The sequence below is a fragment of the Eschrichtius robustus genome, chromosome 10 (genome assembly GCF_028021215.1).
Source record: "Eschrichtius robustus isolate mEscRob2 chromosome 10, mEscRob2.pri, whole genome shotgun sequence".
Taxonomy (NCBI): Eukaryota; Metazoa; Chordata; class Mammalia; order Artiodactyla; family Eschrichtiidae; genus Eschrichtius; species Eschrichtius robustus.
Window position 1 is genome coordinate 23,287,183 of NC_090833.1, and position 25,914 is coordinate 23,313,096.

General features: G+C 42.9%; 1 protein-coding gene across 1 annotated transcript; it reads left to right on the forward strand.

The window, feature by feature from the left end:
* Positions 1-1,376: 1,376 nt before the first annotated feature.
* Positions 1,377-21,936, forward strand: TXN (thioredoxin). Its single transcript, XM_068552500.1, has 5 exons — positions 1,377-1,533; positions 12,365-12,469; positions 12,927-12,986; positions 21,102-21,167; positions 21,664-21,936. The coding sequence occupies exons 1-5, from the start codon at positions 1,510-1,512 to the stop codon at positions 21,724-21,726; spliced, it is 318 nt and encodes a 105-aa protein (XP_068408601.1). The 5' UTR covers positions 1,377-1,509; the 3' UTR covers positions 21,727-21,936.
* Positions 21,937-25,914: the final 3,978 nt, after the last annotated feature.

The following is a 25,914-nucleotide window of genomic DNA, read 5'->3' on the forward strand; positions in this document are numbered from 1 at the left end:
CTCTACAGGAAGGCTGCTGCATTCAGGCCAGCCCATCCTCCCTCTGTCTAGGACTGTCTTTAGAATGTGTCCCTTGTCTATATCCTTACCCATGGACTGTGTTCCTCAACCTTTTAGAAACTTTGCACAAGAGGTTCAAAACCTCTGTTTTCCTTCCCTCCTCTCTGTTTGAAAGAGCCGACAGAAGCCAGGCAGCAGTTTCACCATCCCAGCCAATCACACCTAGATGCGCTGCACCCAGAGTGCCTCCACCTGAAAATTCATGCTCCGCCCTCTCACCCCAACAGCATCCCACTCCTTTCCAGCCTCCTGGCTCTCCTTCCAGCTCAACAACTTGCCCGTTTCCACTTCCAGCTTCCCTCCTGGCTTCACAATGCCAGCTAACATACTCGCCTTCCACGATCCCCAGTCCTGCCAACACATGACACCAAGCACGACTAATTAGTGCTCACAACTGCTTTAATTATAACTACTTTTTGAGTGCCTGCCATGTGCCAAGCACTCTCCTAATCACTGTACAAGCACTTTACTTAATCCTCAAAACACCACCGCCAGGAGTTAGGGACCATCATGATTCTCATTTTACAGAAAGGAAAGCTGAGGCACCGGGAGGTCAACGCCTGCTCAGGGTCACAACTGCGTCACTCTGGCGGGACTTTCAACCCCCATTAGCTGTCTGCTTCGCAGGATTCCAGCCACTTCCCGGCCGTCACTACCGCACTAAACTGCTGTGTCACGCTGGAGCAGCAGGTTCCCCGTTAAAGTGAAAAAACAGGAAGGAGGGAAGAGAAGAGAACCTTCGCGATAAATTCCGGAAAGGAGGCGGAGGTGCACACGCAGAAACACTTCCTGGTTATCGTTACTCAGCATTTTGTGGGGTTCGCGGGGCTGGCGGGCAGGGGTGCGACGGGCCTTTCCGAGGAATCGTAGGTGGCCTCTTCTCGAGCCTGGGCACCTCCGATTAAGGCCTGGCTGGCCCCTTCCCAGGTGACCCTGTAGCTCTGGGGGTAGCCTCCGCCCGCCACGCACAGTGCAGGCGCCCTTCACGTCACCCATCCCCACTCCCAGGTGGGGTACAGGTGGGAGGCGCCGAAGGTCTCCAGCCCAGAGGACTCCCAGGAGCTCCGCCCCGCGCCCGCCCCAGCCCTGCCCCAGCCCTGCCCCAGCCCTGCCCCAGCCCTGCCCCAGCCCTGCCCCAGCCCTGCCCCAGCCCTGCCCCAGCCCTGCCCCAGCCCTGCCCCATCCCTGCCTCTCCGGCCCCGCCCCTGCCGGCGGTCCCGCCCCCGTCCGGCCGCATTCGGGAGGCGGGGCGTAGCCCAGACGCCTTGGCGGGCCCAGGAGGCCCCAGCGGGCGCGCCCCCGCCACTTACGCCGCGCGCGCCCGCCCGCCCCGCCCACCGTTGCTATAAAGGGAAAGCGGGCTGCGCGCTCTTCAAGCTTCGTCCGGCGTCTTGGAACTTCTCCCGTATATTCCAGTGTGAGGTCGCTAGTCAGACCCCAGCAGCCAAGATGGTGAAGCAGATTGAGAGCAAGGTAAGCGTTCCGGGGCCGGCCAGGGCGCGGCGCGCAGCCCCAGCAGGTGGGGTAGGCGGTGGGCCGGAGGTGGGCAGGCCGCCCCTTCGCATCCCTGGAGGAAGGGGACGCGGCGACTCGGTCTGGGACTGCGAGAAGCCCGGGCCTGGGCGCTCCCGGGGCGGTGGAGCGTGCCCTGCAGGGCTAGGTCCGCGTAACCTATGCGCCCGGGGGATGCACGCGCGTGGGGAGCGCCCTGGAGTCCTCCGCTGAGCCTCCGCCCCCTCCCCACCCCAGCCGGGAAACCGCGATTGGGTAAAGGATGGAGGGAGTCTGCCTTTGGCCCCGACACGGGCCCGGGCAAGGAGGTGGAGGGCTCCTTGGAGAAAGCCCGGGCTTGCTGGCTGCCACTCTCTCCCCGGGGAGCGGCGTGATCCACCCGCGCTGGGTGCAGTGAGCTCCCTGGGGCGTGGATCTAGGCCGGACACCCCCGGCTGCCTCCAGCACTGCCTGGCCGCAGAGCTGACGCGTGCTGCATCCGCGCGAAGGGAGCGGTTCCGGGCTGGAGACACCCCCCCAAACCCCTTCGCTTGTACAAGTCCGGCTCTAGGGGCCCAGGTGGCGGCAAGGAGGTGAAGTCCGGGCCGCGCCCTCGGGACTCCTCCTCCTGCGGCGCAGGGCGTGTTTCCGGCAGCTCTGGCTTTGGAATGACTCAGCCCCCAAGGCTGGGCCCAGGGACCTTCACTGCCCTAACCATCTGTGATTCACCCACGGTGAATTTCGTGGTCGGTGGGTTTCGCTGGAGCCAGGAGTGCCCCTGAGAGCGGCCGCGCCCCGCTGTGTGCTCGTCGGCTTTCGGGTACCCAGACGGCGGTTCTGTCCTTTTAGGAATGCCCAAGACAAAAAGTGCTGCATGTCGAGAGTTATTGCAAACTTAATACCCTCCTGCTCGGAAAACTCAGAGCCTAACAGTGTCTGGTGTACTGTGGCCCCTCAAGAAGTGGATGTTCAATGCAGAGGCACAAAACTGAGTGGGAGAAAACTGATGTTACTCAAACAGTGGGACGAAACCGTTTATCCTGCGATACCGCCCACCCCAGTAAAGCAGGGGAAAGGCGGGTCGAGTGCCCCGACCTGGTTTAGGTGCTGGGGTTAGCTTTGGAAATGGAAGCTTGTCTGTTAATGGTTCCTTATCTTTTTGTTCCTTTTACAACCAGAAAACATAAAGATCGTTGTAGAAGGTTTGGGAAGAGAGATCTTCTGTTTCCTAGACGCAACCACAAAATAGTTGAGGTTATTTTTATTTCCGAGCTGTGTGTTTGTCGTCTAACTTAGCCTGAACACTTTCCATGTAATTAGAAGCTTTTTGTAATCATTTCAATATCTGAAGACATTGCTGGACATTTGGGCAGTTTTCCACGCTTCAGTGAATGTTTCTGTTCGTGAGGCTTTATACAGAGTTCAGGCTGTTTCCTCAGGTTAGGGTCTTGAGTGCAGGGTCAAGGGATGTGAACCTTTTATGACTTATTAACAACCTTTTCATTGGTTGAAAAGAGAGCGCCTTGGGCTTCCCTGGTGGCGCAGTGGTTGAGAATCCGCCTGCCAGTGCAGGAGACACGGGTTCGAGCACTGGTCCGGGAAGATCCCACATGCCACGGAGCAACTAAGCCCGTGTGCCACAACTACTGAGCCTGCGCTCTAGAGCCCGCGAGCCACAACTACTGAGCCCGCGTGCCACAACTACTGAAGCCCGCGCCCCTAGAGCCCATGCTCTGCAACAAGAGAAGCCACCGCAATGAGAAGCCCATGCACTGCAATGGAGAGTAGCCCCCGCTCGCCGCAACTAGAGAAAGCCGGTGCACAGCAACGAAGACCCAACGCAGCCACAAATAAATAAATTTATTAAAAAAGAAGAAAAGAAAAGAGAGAGCCTTAATATTGAGTTTTTTCACATATTTTTATTCAGTGTCTACTGAGTGACAAACAACAGTCTATGAGGGGAGGAGCAGGTGGTCTTCTGCAGAGTCTGGTGACCTCATTAGTAGAACATGTGAAAACCTATGAAAGGAGTGAGAAATCTTTGGTCTATATGAATTGTCTCAGAATCCAAACACTACAAGCAGAAAATTGGTTCCTGGAGCACATTTCGGTCTTTCCCTATTTTAGTTGTCGTAATTGTGGCACCCTCCTCCCCTCATCAGTACCAAGATGTACAAGGGTGACAGGAAATTCATTACCCAGAAAAGCACTATGGCCTAGGGCCCAAATCCCTGATAATCAGTTGATCTTCAAAACTATGATCCAGAGTCAATCAAAAGCTAAGCTAATGTTTCTTGTAAATATTGAGTACACTTTAGATTTTCATCCTGATGGACTTGGTGCCGTGGGCCAGCCAAGACAACTCTGAGGTTTTGGTAGTTTAGAGCCGCTGGAGCCATTTCAGCTCCAAGTGGGTTAATGGACTATAAAAGTGAGGAGGAAGAAATGAAAAGTTTTTTTAAGAATGGCCACTGCCATTGCTTTTCTTCTTTTTTTAAAAAATTTTTAAATTTTATTTATTTTTTTTATACAGCAGGTTCTTATTAGTCATCAATTTTATACACATCAGTGTATACATGTCAATCGCAATCGCCCAATTCACCACACCACCGTCCCCACCCCACTGCGGTTTTCCCCCCTTGGTGTCCATATGTTTGTTCTCTCCATCTGTGTCTCAACTTTGGCCCTGCAAACCGGTTCATCTGTACCATTTTTCTAGGTTCCACATACATGCGTTAATATACGATATTTGTTTTTCTCTTTCTGACTTACTTCACTCTGTATGACAGTCTCTAGCTCCATCCACGTCTCAACAAATGACCCAATTTCGTTCCTTTTTATGGCTGAGTAATATTCCATTGTATATATGTGCCACAACTTCTTTATCCATTCGTCTGTCGATGGACATTTAGGTTGCTTCCATGTCCTGGCTATTGTAAATAGTGCTGCAGTGAACATTGGGGTGCATGTGTCTTTTTGAATTGTGGTTTTCTCTGGGTATATCCCCACTAGTGGGATTGCTGGATCATATGGTAATTCTATTTTTAGTTTTTTAAGGAACCTCCATACTGTTCTCCATGGTGGCTGTATCAATTTACATTCCCACCAGCAGTGCAAGAGGGTTCCCTTTTCTCCACACCCTCTCCACCATTTATTATTGTTTGTAGATTTTCAGATGATGCCCATTCTAACTGGTGTGAGGTGATACCTCATTGTAGTTTTGATTTGCATTTCTCTAATAATTACTGATGTTGAACAGCTTTTCATGTGCTTCTTGGCCATCTGTATGTCTTCTTTGGAGTAATGTCTATTTAGGTCTTCTGCCCATCTTTGGATTGGGTTGTTTGTTTTTTTAATGTTGAGCTGAATGAGCTGTTTATATATTTTGGAGATTAATCCTTTGTCTTATGATTCATTTGCAAATATTTTCTCCCATTCTGAGGGTTGTCTTTTCGTCTTGTTTATGGTTTCCTTTGCTGTGCAAAAGCTTTGAAGTTTCACTAGGCCCCATTTGTTTATTTTTGTTTTTATTTCCATTACTCTAGGAGATGGATCAAAAAAGATCTTGCTGTGATTTATGTCAAAGAATGTTCTTCCTATGTTTTCCTCTAAGAGTTTTATAGTGTCCAGTCTTACATTTAGGTCTCCAATCCATTTTGAGTTTATTTTTGTGTATGGTGTTAGGGAGTGTTCTAATTTCATTCTTTTACATGTAGCTGTCCAGTTTTCCCAGCACCACTTATTGAAGAGACTGTCTTTTCTCCATTGTATATCCTTGCCTCCTTTGTCATAGTCGACCATAGGTGCGTGGGTTTATCTCTGGGCTTTCTATCTTGTTCCATTGATCTATGTTTTTCTTTTTGTGCCAGTACCATGTTGTCTTGATTACTGTAGCTTTGTAGTATAGTCTGAAGTCAGGGAGTCTGATTCTTCCAGCTCCGTTTTTTTCCCTCAAGACTGCTTTGGCTATTCGGGGTCTTTTGTGTCTCCATACAAATTTTAAGATTTTTTGTTCTAGTTCTGTAAAAAATGCCATTGGTAATTTGATAGGGATTGCATTGAATCTGTAGATTGCTTTGGGCAGTATAGTCATTTTCACAATGTTGATTCTTCCAATCCAAGAACATGGTATATCTCTCCATCTGTTGGTATCATCTTTAATTTCTTTCATCAGTGTCTTATAGTTTTCCGCATACAGGTCTTTTGTCTCCTTAGGTAGGTTTATTCCTAGGTATTTTATTCTTTTTGTTGCAATGGTAAATGGGAATGTTTCCTTAATTTCTCTTTTAGATTTTTCATCATTAGTGTATAGGAATGCAAGAGATTTCTGTGCAGTAATTTTGTATCCTGCAACTTTACCAAATTCATTGATTAGCTCTAGTAGTTTTCTGGTGGTATCTTTAGCATTCTCTATGTATAGTATCACGTCATCTGCAAACAGTGACAGATTTACTTCTTCTTTTCCAATTTGGATTCCTTTTATTTCTTTTTCTTCTCTGGTTGCCGTGGCTAGGACTTCCAAAACTATGTTGAATAATAGTGGTGAGAGTGGACGTCCTTGTCTTGTTCCTGATCTTAGAGGAAATGCTTTCAGTTGTTCACCATTGAGAATGATATTTGCTGTGGGTTTGTCGTATATGGCCTTTATTATGTTGAGGTAGGTTCCCTGTATGCCCACTTTCTGGAGAGTTTTTATCAGAAATGGGTGTTGAATTTTGTCAAAAGCTTTTTCTGCATCTATTGAGATGATCATATGGTTTTTATTCTTCAATTTGTTAATATGGTGTATCACATTGACTGATTTGCGTATATTGAAGAATCCTTGCATCGCAGGGATAAATCCTACTTGATCATGGTGTATGATCCTCTTAATGTGTTGTTGGATTCTGTTTGCTAGTATTTTGTTGAGGATTCTTGCATCTATATTCATCAGTGATATTGGTCTGTAATTTTCTTTTTTTGTAGTATCTTTGTCTGGCTTTGGTATCAGGGTGATGGTGGCCTCGTAGAATGGGTTTGGGAGTGTTCCTTCCTCTGCAATTTCTTGGAAGAGTCTGAGAAGGATGAGTGTTAGTTCTTCTCTAAATGTTTGATAGAATTTACCTGTGAAGCCATCTGGTCCTGGACTTTTGTTTGTTGGAAGATTTTTAATCACAGTTTCAATTTCATTCCTTGTGATTGGTCTGTTCATATTTTCTATTTCTTCCTGGTTCAGTCTTGGAAGGTTATACCTTTCTAAGAATTTGTCCATTTCTTCCAGGTTGTCCATTTTATTGGCATAGAGTTGCTTGTAGTAGTCTCTTAGGATGCTTCGTATTTCTGTGGTGTCTGTTGTAACTTCTCCTTTTTCGTTTCTAATTCTATTGATTTGAGTCTTCTCCCTTTTTTTCTTGATGAGTCTGGCTAATGGTTTATCAATTTTGTTTATCTTCTCAAAGAACCAGCTTTTAGTTTCTTGATCTTTGCTATTTTTTTCTTTGTTTCTATTTCATTTATTTCTGCTCTGATCTTTAAGATTTCTTTCCTTCTGCTAACTTTGGGTTTTGTTTGTTCTTCTTTCTCTAGTTCCTTTAGGTGTAAGGGTAGATTGTTCGAGATTTTTCTTGTTTCTTGATGTAGGCTTGTATAGCTATAAACTTCCCTCTTAGAACTGCTTTTGCTGCATCCCATAGGTTTTGGATCATCGTGTTTTCATTGTCATTTGTCTCTAGGTATTTTTCGATTTCCTCTTTGATTTCTTCAGTGATCTCTTGGTTATTTAGTAACGTATTGTTTAGCCTCCATGTGTTTGTGTTTTTTACGTTTTTTTCCCTGTAATTCATTTCTAATCTCATAGCGTTGTGGTCAGAAAAGATGCTTGATACGATTTCAATTTTCTTAAATTTACTGAGGCTTGATTTGTGACCCAAGATGTGATCTATCCTGGAGAATGTTCCGTGCACACTTGAGAAGAAAGTGTAATCTGCTGTTTTTGGATGGAATGTCCTATAAATATCAATTAAATCTATCTGGTCTATGGTGTCATTTAAAGCTTCTGTTTCCTTATTTTTTTTTTATTTTGGATGATCTGTCCATTGGTGTAAGTGAGGTGTTAAAGTCCCCCACTATTATTTTTTCTTTTTTTTTTTTTTAAAGAAAGTACCCGAACTGTGTTTTTTTTTTTTTAATTTATTTTTATTTATTTATTTTTGGCTGTGTTGGGTGTTCGTTTCTGTGCGAGGGCTTCCTCCAGTTGCGGCAAGCGGGGGCCTCTCTTCTTGCAGAGCACAGGCTCCAGGTGCGCAGGCTCAGGAGTCGTGGCTCACGGGCCTAGTTGCTCCACGGCATGTGGGATCTTCCCAGACCAGGGCTCGAACCCATGTCCCCTGCATTAGCAGGCAGATTCTCAACCACCGCGCCACCGGGGAAGCCCTAAAGTCCCCCACTATTATTGTGTTACTGTCGATTTCCCCTTTTATGGCTGTTAGCAGTTGCCTTATGTATTGAGGTGCTCCTATGTTGGGTGCATATATATTTATAATTGTTATATCTTCTTCTTGGATTGATCCCTTGATCATTATGTAGTGTCCTTCCTTGTCTCTTGTAACATCCTTTATTTTAAAGTCTATTTTATCTGATATGAGTATAGCTACTCCAGCTTTCTTTTGATTTCCATTTGCATGGAATATCTTTTTCCATCCCCTCACTTTCAGTCTGTATGTGTCCCTAGGTCTGAAGTGGGTCTCTTGTAGACAGCATATATATGAGTCTTGTTTTTGTATCCATTCAGCAGGCCTGTGTCTTTTGGTTGGAACATTTAATCCGTTCACGTTTAAGGCAGTTATTGATATGTATGTTCCTAAGACCATTTTCTTTATTGTTTTGGGTTTGTTTTTGTAGGTCCTTTTCTTCTCTTGCGTTTCCCATTTAGAGAAGTTCCTTTAGCATTTGTTGTAGAGCTGGTTTGGTGGTGCTGAATTGTCTTAGCTTTTGCTTGTCTGTAAAGCTTTTGATTTCTCCTTCGAATCTGAATCAGATTCTTGCCGGGAAGAGTAATCTTGGTTGTAGGTTCTTCCCTTTCATCACTTTATGTATATCATGCCACTCCCTTCTGGCTTGTAGAGTTTCTGCTGAGAAATCAGCTGTTAACCTTATGGGAGTTCCCTTGTATGTTATTTGTCGTTTTTCCCTTGCTGCTTTCAATAAGTTTTCTTTGTCTTTAATTGTTGCCACTTTGATTACTATGTGTCTCGGCATGTTTCTCCTTGGGTTTATCCTGTATGGGACTCGTTGCACGTCCTGGACTTGGGTGACTATTTCCTTTCCCATGTTAGGGAAGTTTTCGACTATAATCTCTTCAAATATTTTCTCTGGTCCTTCCTCTCTCTCTTCTCCTTCTGGGACCCCTGTAATGCGAATGTTGTTGCGTTTAATGTTGTTCCAGAGGTCTCTTAGGCTGTCTTCATTTCTTTTCATTCTTTTTTCTTTAGTCTGTTCTGCAGCAGTGAATTCCACCATTCTGTCTTCCAGGTCACTTATCCGTTCTTCTGCCTCAGTTATTCTGCTATTGATTCCTTCTAGTGTAGTTTTCATTTCAGTTATTGTATTGGTCATCTCTGTTTGTTTGTTCTTTAATTCTTCTAGGTCTTTGTTAAACATTTCTTGCATCTTCTCGATCTTTGCCTCCATTCTTTTTCCGAGGTCCTGGATCATCTTCACTATCATTATTCTGAATTCTTTTTCTGGAAGGTTAACTATCTCCACTTCATTTAGTTGTTTTTCTGGGGTTTTATCTTGTTCCTTCATCTGGTACATAGTCCCTTGCCTTTTCATCTTGTCTATCTTTCTGTGAATGTGGTTTTTGTTCCACAGGCTGCAGGATTGTTATTCATTTTATATATATTTTTTTTTAATTTATTTATTATTTATTTTTGTCTGTTGGGTCTTTGTTGCTGTGCGCAGGCTTCCTCTAGTTGTGGCGAGCAGTGGCTACTCTTCGTTGCAGTGTGCGGGCTTCTCATTGCTGTGGCTTCTCTTGTTGTGGAGCACGGGCTCTAGAGCGCAAGCTCAGTAGTTGTGGTGCGCAGGCTTAGTTGCTCCTCGGCATGTGGGATCTTCCCAGACCAGGGCTTGAACCCATGTACCCTACATTGGCAGGCGGAGTCTTAACCACCGTGCCACCTGGGAAGTCCCTGCTGCCATTTCTTGAACTCCCAACTTTAACACACAGGCACTTTGCTAAATGCTTTACAAACCACTCTTATGCCTGTTGATTACCTTCAGGAATGGGTGTGTTTAGGAAAAGAGATGCTAGGTGCTGCTTTTATTCATCTGCCCCAAATACATTGTTTTGTTTTCAGAATGTTTGTGTTAGTGATGGGGACCTTTATCAGTCCTCACTGGTAGTTTCTGGGAGGTAGAAATTATGGTTTGCTTCTTAGTCAGATAATATTGAATCATTCTCACACTGATGGCTGTTCTGGGCAAACTTTATTATCCAGAGAATAGAACTTGTCATGAAGTCTTACATATACCTGGCTCTGCAACTCATGTTCAGTGAAGTCAAAAGTCATTGCTGAAAGATATTCTAGGTTGAGAGTAACCTCACCAGTATTTGCTGAGGGCCGACCATGTTCACAAAACCATGTATTCATCTGACCAGACATTGTCAATCTTTATTTTCCTGTCTTATCTGGATCTTGCAGTAAAGAATGGCTGGTTTGACCTAAAAAAGTCACATTAGGGAAGGCTTTGAAGGAAATTCATCTGGAAAAAAATCGGTGATGGTTTGGGAAAATAATTTCTGTACTTCTTACTCTCTGTGTGCACTCTCCACTGCATGCACACACCTCCCCACACCCAGAGGTGTGGTGTGTTTATTTGTATGCAGGTTTGTACCTGCATAACTGAAAAGGGTACAGAAGTCATGACCTACCATTCCAGGAAACACCATTTGTGAATTGTTTTCCCCAAAAAACATGAGGCAGAAATTAGAAATCTAGAGAAGTAACTTCAGAGGAATTCACTTTAGTTTTTTTGTTGTTGTTGTTAACAGTGCTTTATTTACTTTCTTCTTTACTTGGACCAAATCTGATCTGATTCTTAGCTTTTAAAGGAGGGGGGCGGTTTTTAATTAAACCAATGTGACTGCATTTTTTCCCCTTGAAGAAAACCGAGACTTCAGATATAGATGTTTGTGTGTTGATTTCTCTTCATGGCCTTGGTTTTGGTCAGCACCAGCTGACTGACTGTGGTTAAAAAAGAGTCGTCCCTTGTTAACTAGAAGGTTAGGTTGCTAGGGTTACAGTATCAAAACCATTGGTAAATTATTCAGGGAGGTTGGTGGTAAGGGATTTCTTGATCATTTCTACTGGTGCAATTTTATTCAACAAGCATTGCTTACAAAAAATAACAAAGAAAATTCCCTTCATGAGGGACTAAAACTTTTTCATTTGGTCAACAATGAGGGCAGAAATCAACGATAGCATGTATGATCTCAATTCTGGAAACTCCATTAAAAAGAGTATAAGGACATATGCTTAATGTCAGCAGTGAGTGTAAGGCTGTGGAGAAGGTTGTTTTCCTTGATTGATATTTATTTTTTTGAGCTTTTGGATGTTCTACCATAGATAATATTAGCTTAATCAAAAAGTTTTAGTTTTTAAAATAACTTGTGGTGTTTTAGTTGCAAGATTCTGTGCCTTTGTGATTTATTCAATTGAAGTGTGATTCCTTGGATCAATCAATGAGCATTTAGTGAATGTCTACTATATATTATACCTAGATTTGATGTGGAAACTGTTTTTTATAAATTTATTTTGTGTATTTTTGTTTGGCTGCGTTGTGTCTTCGTTGCTGCTCACAGGCTTTCTCTAGTTGCGGCAAGCGGGGGCCACTCTTCGTTGCGGTGTGTGGGCTTCTCATTGCGGTAGCTTCTCTTGTCACAGAGCATGGGCTCTAGGCGCACGGGCTTCAGTAGTTGTGGCATGCGGGCTCGGTTGTTGTGGCGCACAGGCTTAGTTGCTCCACGGCATGTGGGATCTTCCCAGACCAGGGCTCGAACCCGTGTCCCCTGCACTGGCAGGCGGATTCTTAACCACTGCACCACCAGGGAAGTCCAGATGTGGATACATTTTTAATACAAATGTCTTTATTTTCCTTTCATTTACTTAGTTTGGATGTGGATTAACCAATTAATATGTTAGATTTATGAAGACATGAATATTGATACACTGTATACATCATACTTGTTTCATCTTATCAAATAACATTACACCACAGTAGGATTTCTTCAGTTTATTTGCTTTGTTTTCCTTTTTTTATTAAAAAAAAAAAAATAGGCCCTGCCTTTTTTTCATGAATTTATTTAACATTTGGAAAATCCATTTGTATTTCACCCTGTAACAATTGTTGTAACAATAAAGATTTCTGGAAGCTGAGAGTCTATTATATAAACTGTTGTTCTTATTGGTTCCACTCTTGCCAGTATGTCTGGAATGTGTGATCAAACCTCTAGCTTCCTCCAGCCCATCCCTAGCCAGTCAACTCATCTTGTCTGTCCCTAGCAATTTCTATTATTGTGCTTCCAGATCCCCAGATTTTCCTGATCTGATTGATTACATTAGATTTTGACAAATTCTCTACTCATTGATGATTCATTTTTTAAAATAAATTTATTTATAAAAAAATAAAAACAATAAAAATGAAAAAATAAAAAAATAAAAATAAAAAATAGGCCCTGAAAGCAGGACCTCCAAATTGTGCTTTGTGTCGCATTTTATCAGGGCTTTTAGAAATAAATGTAATTTAACATCTGCTTTTCTCTTTCCCTTAGTATGCTTTTCAGGAAGCCTTGAACAGTGCAGGAGAGAAACTCGTAGTAGTCGACTTCTCAGCCACGTGGTGTGGGCCTTGCAAAATGATCAAGCCTTTCTTTCATGTAAGTATTTATTAGCCAACTTCTGCTTTTGTAAACTATTAGTGTGTTTGGGGTTGGTGGTCACAAAGCCAGGAAAGAAGGACAGAGGTTTTGTTGTTGTCGGATCTTTCTTTGGTCTAAAAATCATAGTATAACAATTTAGGTTTGACACATACAGCCTATTGAAGACAACTTTCAGCAGTTAATTTGGTTGTCTTAAGTGGTTTTGTTTTTCTTCAGTGAAACATGGGCCCTATTTGAAGTTCAGGAATCAGAGTTGATGTTACAAATCATTTTATACCAAGGAGAATTTGATTCAGGGAAAATGTCTTTTATGCTTACCTGTCCCTAAATATTTGGATCTTTAGTCCCTACTTTTAAGTTTCCATTTAAGAAGCTTGAGTGTGTTGGCTGCCATTACCCAGTGCTAAATCTTTGTGGATTTTTTTTTTTTTTTTTTTTTTTTCTAATTTTCTAGTCTCTCTCTGAAAAGTATTCCAACGTAGTGTTCCTCGAAGTAGATGTGGATGACTGTCAGGTACGTGGCTGGAAATTTGGAATAATGTTGAGCTTTTTGCATTGGCCTTTTTCTCTGAATTAATTACACATTGCTTGTTCTCATAAATAAGTAAAACACTAGAATTACAACCCTAGTTAAAAAGTTTATTTCAGAAGAACGGGTGATTGTGCCAATTATGAGCTTAATCCTAGATGTCAGGAGCTAAGTACATCACATCCTAAAATAGAATGGTTAAGGCATCTGTTACCCATCTTTACTAGTCACCTGTCTTTTTTTTTTTTTAATTAATTAATTAATTTTTTTTTTTTTTTTTGTGGCTGTGTTGGGTCTTCGCTTCTGTGCTAGGGCTTCCTCTAGTTGCGGCAAGCGGGGGCCACTCCTCATCACGGTGCGCAGGCCTCGCACTATCGCGGCCTCTCTTGTTGCGGAGCACAGGCTCCAGACGCGCAGGCTCAGTAGTTGTGGCTCACGGGCCTAGTTGCTCCGCAGCATGTGGGATCTTCTGGGATCTTCCCAGACCAGGGCTCAAACCCGTGTCCCCTGCATTGGCAGGCAGATTCTCAACCACTGCGCCACCAGGGAATCCCCACCTGTCTCTTTCTAAAAGCCCAAGTAATCTACCTAACATTCTGAGATGCTTAACAAACAGAAATTGAAAAGACCAAACACCAAGATGCCTGATTGATAAAGAGCTGAGAGAAGAATTTGGGGGAACATTTCAAGATTGGTTTAATTTAACAAATGCTCGTTTAGCACTTTGGGCCAGGCGCACTGTTCTTTGTGCATAACAAGTATGGATTCATTTAATCCTTTGTCCTGTCGTGATGCCCAGGTTGACCATGGAGTTACAGTTATTAAGTAGCAGGGCAGGGATTTAAATGTGTGTGGGCAGGTTTGCTTAGCCCTAGCAGGGCAGGAGTGGGTTAGGGTATGAAGTGGCAACAAAGGTGCTAGACCTGGCTTCCAGTCATGGCCCCGTGGCCCAGTGACTTCTGCTTTAGCCTCATTCTAGTATCCCTTGAGCCTTGGTTCTTCTGTCTATGACCAGATCTTAATACCTGCCCCCACCAACCTTGTAAGGTTGATTATTCATTGAGCAAACATGGAAATCCTGCTAAAGGTCCAGAAGGGTCTATAAAAAGGGTGGGGGGGGGGGGAATGTATGGCAGTATTTTCTAAGCCTGTGGGCACCTCCCAGTACCACATTGCTTATTCCCAGCACATTTCTCATCTTTCTTTCTGGCCGGACAAGCTCCTTGACTTAAGCTTCACATCCTCTCCAGGAATTCTCCTCTAGTTACTCCCTTTTATGCCCAGACTAGGTTAGTTCCCTTCCTCTGTGTCCCCCTGGGTCCTCTGCCCCTCTTTTTCGTGGATTGATGGTTGTCCAATGGGAGGATCGTGTCCCTTATTAGCTCTGTGGGCTTGGTGAAGTTATCTGTTCTGTGCCTCAGGCTGAGCCTCTGTTAAATGGCATCATAAATCCAGCATCATAAGGCAGTTGTCAGGATCATGTGAGATAAGACCTGTGAAGTGCTTAGAGCAGTGCCTGGCACATGATAAGCATTCAGTAAGCTTAGCTATTACTATAACGATCTTTGTGTCTGTCCTTCATTAGTCTGTCAGTTTCTTGGGATCAGGGACCCTCTGTCCTTATTCGCCTTTGTTTCCTCTTTATCAGCACACCTGTCTGACCTGTGGTAGGTGAAGAATGAATGAATTGGTATGGTTGTCAAGTAAAGTTATTCTAATGTGTCCTGGGTTTTTGTTCTAAGTAAGAGTAGACAGCATGTGTTGTTTGCGAAAAAACTCTTGCTCCCTATTTTAACCTAACTTATTTTTTTAAATCTCGTCACCTTAGCCAGGTGAAAATGGCACCTGGAAGGGACTAAAGAAACTGGTACTGACCCTATCAGACAGCAAGTGAATACATTTTTATTCGGAAGTACTAACATATGCTAGATGCTGCACTAAGCCCTCTGCCTACATTGTATCATTTCATCCAGGCAGTGACCATTGAGAACTATTTTTATCAGCATCCCCCCTGAACAGATAATGGGACTGCTACACAGAAGGGAAAAAGGTCGATTGAGGCAGAGCCTGTGGATTTGGCCCCTGTACCATGCTGGGTCCAGGACCAATGCTTTCTGCCTCAATCCAGAACCTTCGGGAAGCAGGTGCGCAGAGCGGGCCCAGACTTCAATATGACAGCCCCTCCTTTAGACGCGGTTGTCATCCTCAGCATCACCCTGAAAGTATGTAGACCTCTAGACCTTGAAGTGACCTTCTCATAAGTTGGGGACCTTTCACTTTGAGCAACATATGATTTTTTTTGTGTGTGTGGTTTTTTTTTTTTTTTAATACTCTTAATGACAACTATTACACCGTCTAAATAGCCTTATCAACCTTTTGTGGCATTAAAAATTGAGTTCCAGAACCCTTTGGTCACCCCATACACACAGCGATAGTCTGTCAGTTCCTACTTACCTGGCCATTCAGCAGAGTTAGCAAGGCAGTTAATTCAAACAAAAAGGAGTTCATTATCAATCCATGAGTTGTTTTTCCCCCATGGAATTTATGAATTACACGAGTGGATCTTCTTTTTGTTGCTTTGGAATGCTGTAGGTAAAACCATCCCCTGATTTTGGCTCGAAAAGAATGCAGATGAGGGATAAAAATGACATCAATTCATTATTTTGAGTATTAGATCATATCATTAAATAGATGGAATATTTTGGGGCTGAATTTGTGTTTATATTTTTTATGCAGATAATTCCTGTCCATGCAGACTCAGGGTACTTAATGTTTATAAGTATCTTTGGGGCAAACAGCAAAGAAAATAGAAAAATCTCCAAACACTTGGGCTGGAAGAGATTATCTTTTAGGTGTAATAGATTCAAATGGACAGTTAGGAGGCATGGACATATAATGTGGTACACACACAAAACAACTCTGTATGCATAGTGAAGTGCGGATACTACTTTTGAAAATGATAGACTGATCTTACTTCCTTAACAGTGGACTCTACTCCCAATTCTACAGAGTATGATACTTATAAGCTAAAAAGAAACAAAGCAACTTAGGCCTGATAGTTTTGCAACCTTTTAGGATGCCATGTGTTTCCATTATGATGAGAACAGCCAGGAATGAGTTAATAACAGGTGACAACAGCAGATTTAAAGTTATTTTGGCTATACAGCGTGCTGAGCTAGAAACCAATGAAACAAAAGTTAATGAGGTAAAATGTAGCCTCGTTACACTTACTAATAAAAATCTGAGATGGGCCAAAACTATAGGGATGGAGAACAGGCGGGGGGCGGGAAGGGGGGGGGGGTGTGTGCGGGGGTGGGGGCAGAGGGGGAGTGTTTGACCGCAAAGAAGCTACTGAGGAGGTTTTATGGGAGTGAGGGAAGAGTTGTGTATCCTGATTATGGCAGTGTTTATATGACTACACAAGTTCCAGATTGTTTATTTTTTTTAAAATGGCAGGAACTGGGTCTGTCATTAGAGAGTGGCTAGCCTTCTGTTTTTAAATGAGGGAAGTGGTAAACTTGAGATCAAGAATGTATTTAAAACCTCAAAGGTAACTACTTAATTTTTAAGTGTGCATGCCTTTCAGATCACTACAGGAGTGGGCAAATTGGTCCATAGAACAAGTAATAGAAAACAAACAAAAGAAAAAAAATAAAACATTAGGGCTTCCCTGGTGGCGCAGTGGTTGAGAGTCTGCCTGCCAATGCAGGGGACACGGGTTCGATCCCTGGTCCGGGAAGATCCCACATGCCGCGGAGCGGCTGGGCCCGTGAGCCACAACTACTGAGCCTGCGCGTCTGGAGCCTGTACTCTGCAACAGGAGAGGCCGCGATAGTGAGAGGACCGCGCACCGCGATGAAGAGTGGACCCCACTTGCCACGACTGGAAGAAGCCCTCGCGCAGAAACGAAGACCCAACACAACCATAAATAAAAATAAATAAATAAATAATTAAAAAAATAAATAAATAAAACATTAACAGAGGCAGTAGAGATCAAATATTAGTTATAGAACTACTAACCTTTACTGAGGTCCATAAAAGATTTTACTAGATGGGTATACTGTCTTCCAGGATGTTGACTCGGTATTATTAAAATGCTAGTTAGTACTCTCAGATTCATCCAACATTTTTGGGAAATTGATCATGACATTCTGAAATAATGTAGTCAGGAAAATCCTGGAAAGTATTTTAAGAAACTAATTAGGAGGGAAGTCATAGAGGATGGGAAAGGACAGGCCCCATAAAGTACATTAGCAGCAATAATTAAACCTGTGTGGTCTTGTAACCAGAGTAGGTATGTAGATCCATGGACAAGACTAAAAAGTCCAAAAAAGTAGAATCAAATCTATTAAACCATGTATTAACAATTAACCATTTGGGGTTAAGATGTTGCATCTCTGCCTCATTCTTTACCCCCAGATACAATCTAGAAGAAATCCAAACATAAAAATTCTAGAAAATACTGAACATGTAGAAGTGATACACTGTCAAGCACATTAACTGCCCCATTTCTTATATTCTTAAGAATTTGATTAACTGTTTTTCTCTGTGGCCATTGCAGAAATGGGCCTGAACAGTTCACTCACAGAACTGGAGTCTCTTTCTAAATCCAGTAAAGCATGTGCTTTCAGTGACTGGCATAGGGAAGGGCAGATGGATCCTGTTACATGAAAAGTCTTAAACTGGATGTCAGAAATCATGATACATACGGATAAACTGACACATTCAAATTGGGAGGTGGTTTAATCATATGTATCTAGAGCCTTTAAAGTGAATATTTTCATTCCCTTAGGAATGCTTACTTTCATGGGTGGGGATTGAACCATAGCGTAGAGATGCTTAGGCAAAATCTGAGCCTTTTACATATTGACCAGCAGATGAGTTAAAATGATCCATCCATACAGTGACAGCTTTCGGACCATTAAAAAGGTGAGATTATACTTATCTAAATAATTAAAATTGAAAATGATCTTCTTAAACCGAGCAACTTTAAGGTTTTTTGCCCTGGGACATGTCTGAATTTATTCACAAGAATATGCATAACCTAAAAGCCCAGTGGTGGTGGATTCAATTATGGTACAGAATCCTGTGTCACCTTTAAAAAAATCACTTTCATACGCAATGAGAGAGAATTCTTAATGCTTTAACTAAAAATTTACCATGTAAAGACTTGACTGCAATTTTTTTTTTTTTTTTTTTAATTTTTGGCTGTGCTGGGTCTTCACTGCTGTGTGTGGGCTTTCTCTAGTTGCGGCGAGCAGGGGCTACTCTTCGTTGCGGTGCACGGGCTTCTCGTTGCCGTGGCTTCTCTTGTTGCAGAGCATGGACTCTAGGCGCGCGAGCTCTAGAGCGCAGGCTCAGTAGTTGTGGCACACGGGCTTAGTTGCTCCACGGCATGTGGGATCTTCCCGGACCAGGGCTCGAACCCAAGTCCGCTGCATTGGCAGGCGGATTCTTAACCACTGCGCCACCAGGGAAGCCCTTGACTGCAATTTTAAGACATAAAATGTATGAACATGATTTAAAAAACACTTCAAGTCTTTCTCAAAGCATTGACACCACTTCTGAGCATTTATCTTGTTTCTAGTTTTTTGTCTTATTTTATTGTAAGTTAGGCAGTTGTACCAATGCAGGAATGCTAAGCTCTGGCTAGGAGAGGTATAAGGCATCCAGAATCTGAGAACAGCAATGAGACCCTCATTTCCGTTGACTGGGACCCTGTATTTTCTGCTGATGAAGCTTTGCGATTAGCTTTTTCATCTGAACGTTGTGATCAGTGTTCAGGTCCTGCTGTCTTTGGATGCGGAATATCTTTTTTGGTGGGTTCCAGTCTTTGTCGATGGTTGTTTGTTTAACAATTAGTTGTGATTTTGGTGTGCTCGAGAGACGAGGTGAGCTCAAGGTCCTTCTACTCCTTCTTCCTTACTTACTTATCTCCAGGTCCTGTTTTGCATGCTTGCATATGTGATGCAGGTCAGTTGCACCCCCTGTATGTTTCTATGATTAGAAGTGGCGGAAAGGGTGGTTCACACTTTCCAGACCACTGCCCTTCCACTGTGGTATTATAAAAACAAAACTAACAAACACCCACCTCTTTTGAGGCTTCTGCCAGCTGCTTGCATGAAAGATGGTATCCAACTGGCGGCTTACAAGTGTCAGGAAGAGAGAGGGAAGGGACTGCACTAAACTGCTGCTCTCCAAGTGCTGGGAGGGGCCGGCCCAGTGTTCCCAAATATTCAAGCAATTCAGAGATTTTTTTTTTTTAAGCATTTACATGAACCACGTAACGTATCTAGACCAGCTTCAGCCCCCTAGACAACCAGTTTCCAACCTTTTAGCTAAACCAGTCCTTCTACCCTTCTAACTTGTCATCTTCTGGTTTCCCGATTACTCAAGGTCCAGAACCTTGACATGCACAGCTCCTTGTCTTCCTGTCAACTCTCCACCCCATTTTCCATCCTGGATTCTCATACTACAAGGAAATGTCTGGAATTGTAAATTGGTACAATTAAAATGTTATGATCTTCATTTTGATGGTCTTATCACAGGTTCTTGGTAATTTCCTTATGACTGTTGCTTTCAGTGAGTACTTAGTGCCTGGAATATAGTAGACATTCAGTGCATACTAGCCATTTTATTGCAGCCATTACTGCCCTTGTGCTTCTTGTTACCCAGCATTTAAAGAAAAAGTAAAGGTTATCTGGAAACAGCAGTGTCCACCACCCTTCCTGCCCAAACTGGCAACAGGACATGTGCAATTTCATAAAGATGTAAAAACCACACTTTTCTTCCCGTCAGAGGAACAGGTGAAGTTAAGCTGGTGTGCTACCATTGACTGGTGGCTCAATCTAAGAACGGCTCCTTTTTTTGGCGGGGGGGGGGGGGGGCCATGCAGCCTGGCATATGGGATCTTAGTTCCCCAACCAGGGATCGAACCCACGCCCCCTGCAGTGGAAGCTCGAAGTCTTAACTGCTGGACCGCCAGGGAAGTCCTAGGACCACTCCATTTTTAATTCCCATGCCCCTTACTCCCGAATCCCCACCTGGAAGTCACCGCAGTGTTTTTAGCTGACCTTCCTTCCTTTCCTGTGGAAGTTCTTTGGTTTGCGTAGTCTGCTTCTCAGAGTTCTGCCTCCGTGGTTGGTGTCCTCCACAGCTTTTGCTGCTTGGTGAGGGCTGTGTGGTTCTTTCTTCACTTCTCTCCTGATCCTCTTTGCGGTGCCAGGCTGATGTATTTGATCCCTAATGGACCTGTTCAGTTGAAACTCTTGTCCAAACCAAACCATTTTCATGGCATTCTCCCCCCCCCAAACCTGGTGTGAACAAGGTGTTGAGAGGTAGGGGTTATAAAACAAAAACAGGGGGCTTCCCTGGTGGCGCAGTGGTTGAGAATCTGCCTGCCAATGCAGGGGACACGGGTTCAAGCCCTGGTCTGGGAAGATCCCACATGCCACGGAGCAACTAGGCCTGTGAGCCACAACTACTGAGCCTGCGCGTCTGGAGCCCGTGCTCCGCAACAAGAGAGGCCGCGATAGTGAGAGGCCCGCGCACCGCGATGAGGAGTGGCCCCCACTTGCCGCAACTAGAGGAAGCCCTAGCACAGAAACGAAGACCCAACATAGCAATCAATCAATCAATCAATCAATCTTAAAAAAAACAAAAACAAAACAGAAAAACCAGTGTGGAGCTGTCCGTCTAGATCACCATGACTTTATTCTTGAACAAGTCCTTTGTAAATAAGTTGTTCCTGTCCCTAACTCTAAACTTTCGCCTTTCTGATCATCATCTATGTACCTTACTCCAGTACAACTGGGAATAATTCGATTAAACAATTTGAGTCACTGTATAGTATCTGATTCTAGTATCTCTCAAAGATGAGAGTACATATTAATTAGAATTTTAATTAAGAATATAACCAATTTGGCTTTTGTGCTGCCATTGTAGTCCTTGTTTCAGCATATAAAAATTGGCACAAAGTCCTAATGCTGAGTTCTGGGTACATAGCAGGAAAAAGAATCTGGTTTTAGATCACGGGTGCCAGAGCTCAATACTCCTTATAGTCTTATTTTTATCTTCTTTCTACACCTCCCTTCCCCCCAGGATGTTGCTTCAGAGTGTGAAGTCAAATGCATGCCAACCTTCCAGTTTTTTAAAAAGGGACAGAAGGTAGGTACATCTGACCTTGAAGAAAACCAGCTGGGTAATAGGAAAGCATGATATATAAAAGAAGAAACTGAAGTGACTTACCCTTCACATTGGGAAGCACATCCCCGTTTTTTCCTTTTAAGAATATTTAAATATGTCATTCTTCATTAAGTACATAATGTGACATCTCATTGATAATTGATCTTTGCTAAAACTAAAATCACAGGGATTTGGTGATTAATCTCTGTGATTGGTGCTTCATATTTATATCACAGTGCATTCATTTATCCTTGTTCAGAGGTATTTATGTAAAAAAACTGAGTCTTGACTTTTGAGGGTTTTTTTTTTTGTTTTAGTTTTAGTTTTTAACTTTAAAGAACTGGGTGTTGTCCGTGGATGTAAATTTTAAATAAGCTTATACTTCCTCTCCTCCCCAGGCCCATTCTATGGTCATATCTGATATACAAAATAGGGATGCAGTGCTACATCTAATGGCAATTCAATATTCTCTCAACAGGTGGGTGAATTTTCTGGAGCTAATAAGGAAAAACTTGAAGCCACCATTAATGAATTAATCTAATCATGTTTTCTGAAGACATGACCAGCCTTTGGCTGTTTAAAACTTGTAATTTTTTTTTATTTACAAAAAGGAAAGATGATCAAGTATGAAGACTATATACCTAACTGCCATCTGATAAGTGACAATAAAATATTAACTGTACCCTTTTTAAAACTGTCTGGTGTCTTTGCATAGTTTTCAAAATAAATGAAAACTGGCCATTTGATGATATTTAATGTCCTAGTTATTTTCATATGTTCTTGATCACTTTTTTTTTAACCTTGTAGGCCACTGATTGAAGATTTTTCTTGTACTTCTAGGAAAATCTTGTTGGAGGCAATGCACAGATAATAGAATAATATGTTAAAATTCTGTTATTATTTTTGACCTTATGCACAGAGAAAGTATTATTTTTTGTTCTAGCAAGCAGATCGCCTATGCTCTCTGAATGGTCCTCATGACCAAAATTGATGTCTGCCCATGAAGGAATTGTTTATCTCTGGTTTCAGATTCCTGTCCCAAAGGTTACAGTGAGGTGCCAATTTTGCTAATGGTAAAGGAGTTCTATTATCTGTTAGGAATTCTTCATAGGTGGCTCACAAGGGAGTTCCCACAAACATTACTGTGGGAATTTGATTCTCTCAAGTATCTAAGAAACTGGTTTTATAGGCCAGATAGAAGTTCCAACCTAAGCAGTAAAGAGTGTGGACGTTACTGTTAATGTCATTCAAAGAACATTGTTTCTTGTGTTCTAGACGCAAAGGGCTGGAGGAATGCTTGCAGAAATAGTTTTTAAATTTGTGCAGTAAAAAATCAGAATTAAATCATATGCCCCTCACCATCCTTATATTAATTTAATCTTTGCAACAATCCTATGAAGTAGGCACTGTAATCCCCACTTCCCAGTGAGGAAACCGGCAAAGAGGTTAAGTAATATCCCCAGCATCACACTAGTCAGTGGAGGATACGAGATTCAAACCAAGTGAGTCTGGAGCCTGAGTGCATGCTCAGCTATTACACTGCTGCTCAGTGTAACAATGTAATAACTAGGTAAAATGATGGGCCCTTAGCTGGGTTTCTTTCCTCATCTGAAAATCAGGATACTGAACTTAGATGAACTTTCAAAATATTAATTGAATGCTTATTATGTGCCAGGCACTGTGCTAGGCTAGGGATATAGCTGTGAATAGGACACCCTTCTCATAGAGCTTACATTCTAGAAAGGGAGGCAAACTAATGAATAACAGACTGGAATATACCGTGAGGCCAAAACAAATGGGCACAGTAATTGAGACTAATAGGGGGACCTGCTTGGGATGGAATGGTTCTGACAGGAGACTAAGCTGAGACCTGATGGTGAAAAAAGACTGACCAGCAAAGAGCCAGGCACTCTACTTCCCAGCAGAGAGAACAGCATGCAGCAAGACCCTGAGTCAGAGAACTTGGTACACTGTAGACCCAGCAGAGATGCATGAAATAGAGGCAGTTGGTGGCAGCACCCAGTCATCCAAGGCTTGTTCTAGGTGCAAAGGGAAGACATTGAAGGGTAAGCCTGAGGTAACATGCTTGGATATTAAGAGTTCATTTTGGCAGCTGTATTGAAAATGGGTTGGAGAAGGAGGCAAAGAACTAGAAAATCAGTTAAGCTTTGGCATTTACCTAGGCCCGAGATGATGATGCCTGTGATTGGTTGATGGTGGGAGAGAGGGAACAAAGTGAGTATGGACTCAACATTTAGGAAAGACAATCCGAGGGACGTCTAGGAGTAGGATTCTAGAGTAAGTACCAGGTTTTTGACTTGAGCAAATGGGTGGTTGGGGTGCCATGTAATGAGTAAGCTAAGGATGGGGGTGGGGGGGCCAGATTCTCTTGGGACATGTTAAGTCATGCTTTGGTGGTGTACATTTAAGATGATGTTATGCAGACTGCTTGGGTACTAGCCTGGACTGGAATAGGAATTTGAAAGATGTAATGTAGATGGCTCTTAAATGTGTGAGATCTCCCAGGAAGAGGATCCAGAGTAAAGAGGGCTCAAGACAGCTTGATGAGCTCCCAACATTTAGAGACCAAGTAGAGCGGGAACCAACAAAAGAGACATAATGGAAGCCAGAGGGGAAGGAGGAAAACCAAGAGGGTTTTATCCCAAAAGCAAAGAAAAACATTTCAAAAAGGAAGGTGTGTCAACTATCAAATGCTGTTTTGATACTAAGAAAGATGACAGGAAAACAAAATGGAGAGTGATTGTGACAAAATTCTTATGGAAGGATAGGGATGGAAGCCAGGTTGGTGAGAACTGAAGAGTGAGTGATCAGAAATGACCCAGAAATCACACTTTTCATATCCATCCTAAACAAAGTATCATTTGGAAAGAAAAATGTCCAAGGATGATTGTTGCAGCATTGTTTATAGCAGCACGAAATTGGATCTCCATCAACAGAGAAATAGTTGAATCCAATATGATAAATCCTTTCTAGGTAACATAGAATGTGAAATAAAATTCATATTTAGGGCAAGACAAGAAAAATCTAAACATAAAAGTTCTTCTCTGCCCTTTGGCCTCCCCTCTCCCCTCACTGTGCATTGTGTATCCACATGATGCGTTGACCAAACCTCCCCCATCAGCAGGAATACCTGCTCAACCGTAAACAGCAACATTCACCTAGCATCAATAAGACAACTTCTTAAAAGATAATATTCCTTCTTGATCTTGTAAAGGGTCACATGACCTACCACAATGGCACTTAAATCTGGATTATGTAAACGGTCATTAATGCACCATTTAATGTACAGCCCTCTGTCTCAAAAAACATATATAAACTGTCTTGACTTCTAACGGGTGGAAGAGTTCTCAGAGCTTTCTGAGATGCTCTTCCCAGGTTATAATCCTCAAATTTAGCTGGAATAAAATTTTCCAATTGTTTCTTAAATTGACTGATTAATTTTTCATCAACAAGAATAGAGTTATTAACACTGAAATAGGAAAATTTCAAAGTCACTGAGTGAAAAAAGTTACAGAATGTGAATAATATAGAACAGTACAATTTTATTTGTGTAAAACACAAGACATGCTAGATACCTCAGTAGGTAAATCTGCGTGTAAATTAACATGAGAAGATCTTGAAGGAAACACATTTCTAACTAATCAGAGCAGTGACTTCTGGAGAGGAGGGTAGGTAGAGATTGATGAGTTTTAGTTTTATCCATAAATGTTTGGATTTTTCATAACAAGAAGGTACTCATGCATTACTTACAAGTTAAAAAAATTTAATAGATTGTAAAGATGGGGAAGCAGGGTCTGTAAAACTCGTGCAAAAACTTCTCTAAAGTAGAGCTGAGAGATACAGTTAATAGACATTTTCTGTATAAAACAGTGGGTTTGCTAGCATGCACATGGAAATGATACAGAAATAGAGATCAATTTGGTGGGAAAAAGGATTCCTGAAAAGGAATTCTTTGTGTAGTCAAGAAAGAATAGCAGGGGGAGAGCTTTCAGGAGACAAGATGGAGGAGTAGGAGGACCTTGAGCTCACCTCCTCTCATGAGCACACCAAAATCACAACTGCTGAACAACCATTGATTAAAAAGACTGGAATCTACCCAAAAAAGATATTCTACATCCAAAGACATAAGAAACCATGAGACAGTAGGAGGGGCGCACTTGCAATATAATCAAATGCCATACCACCTGGGTGGGCAACCCATGAACTGGAGAATAATTATATCACAGAAGTTCTCCCACAGAAGTGAGAGCTCTGAGTCCCATGCCAGGCCCCCCAGCCTACGGGTCTGGCAGCAGGAGAAGGAGCCCCTAGAGCATTTGACTTTGAAGGCCAGTGGGGCTTAATTGCAGGAGCTCCACAGGACTGGGGGAAACAGAGATTCCACTCTTGGAGGGTGCACACAGAGTCTCGCACACACCGGGTCCCAGGGCAAAAGCAGTGCTTCCATATGAGCCTGAGCCAGACCTACTTGCTGGTCTTGGAGGGTCTCCTGGGGAGGCAGGGGGCAGCTGTGGCTTCCCTGGGGTCATAAAGGCTGGTGGCAGACATAGCAGGGACCTATGTGAACTCTGGCTGGAGGCACATTTCGGGTCCTGGGCACCCAGACTTGGCCCCACCTAACAGCCTGTAAACTCCAGTGCTGGGACACCTCAGGCCAAACAACCAACTGGGCAGGAGCACAGCCCCAGCCATCAGCAGACAGGCTGCC

What these genes read in the sequence shown, in the direction of transcription:
- TXN (XM_068552500.1), top strand. Translation starts at nt 1,510, where the DNA reads ATGGTGAAGCAGATTGAGAGCAAG. An exon ending in TGATCAAGCCTTTCTTTCAT is followed by an intron (nt 12,470 to 12,926) that starts GTAAGTATTTAT and finishes CTAATTTTCTAG; the next exon opens with TCTCTCTCTGAAAAGTATTC. An exon ending in TAGATGTGGATGACTGTCAG is followed by an intron (nt 12,987 to 21,101) that starts GTACGTGGCTGG and finishes CCTTCCCCCCAG; the next exon opens with GATGTTGCTTCAGAGTGTGA.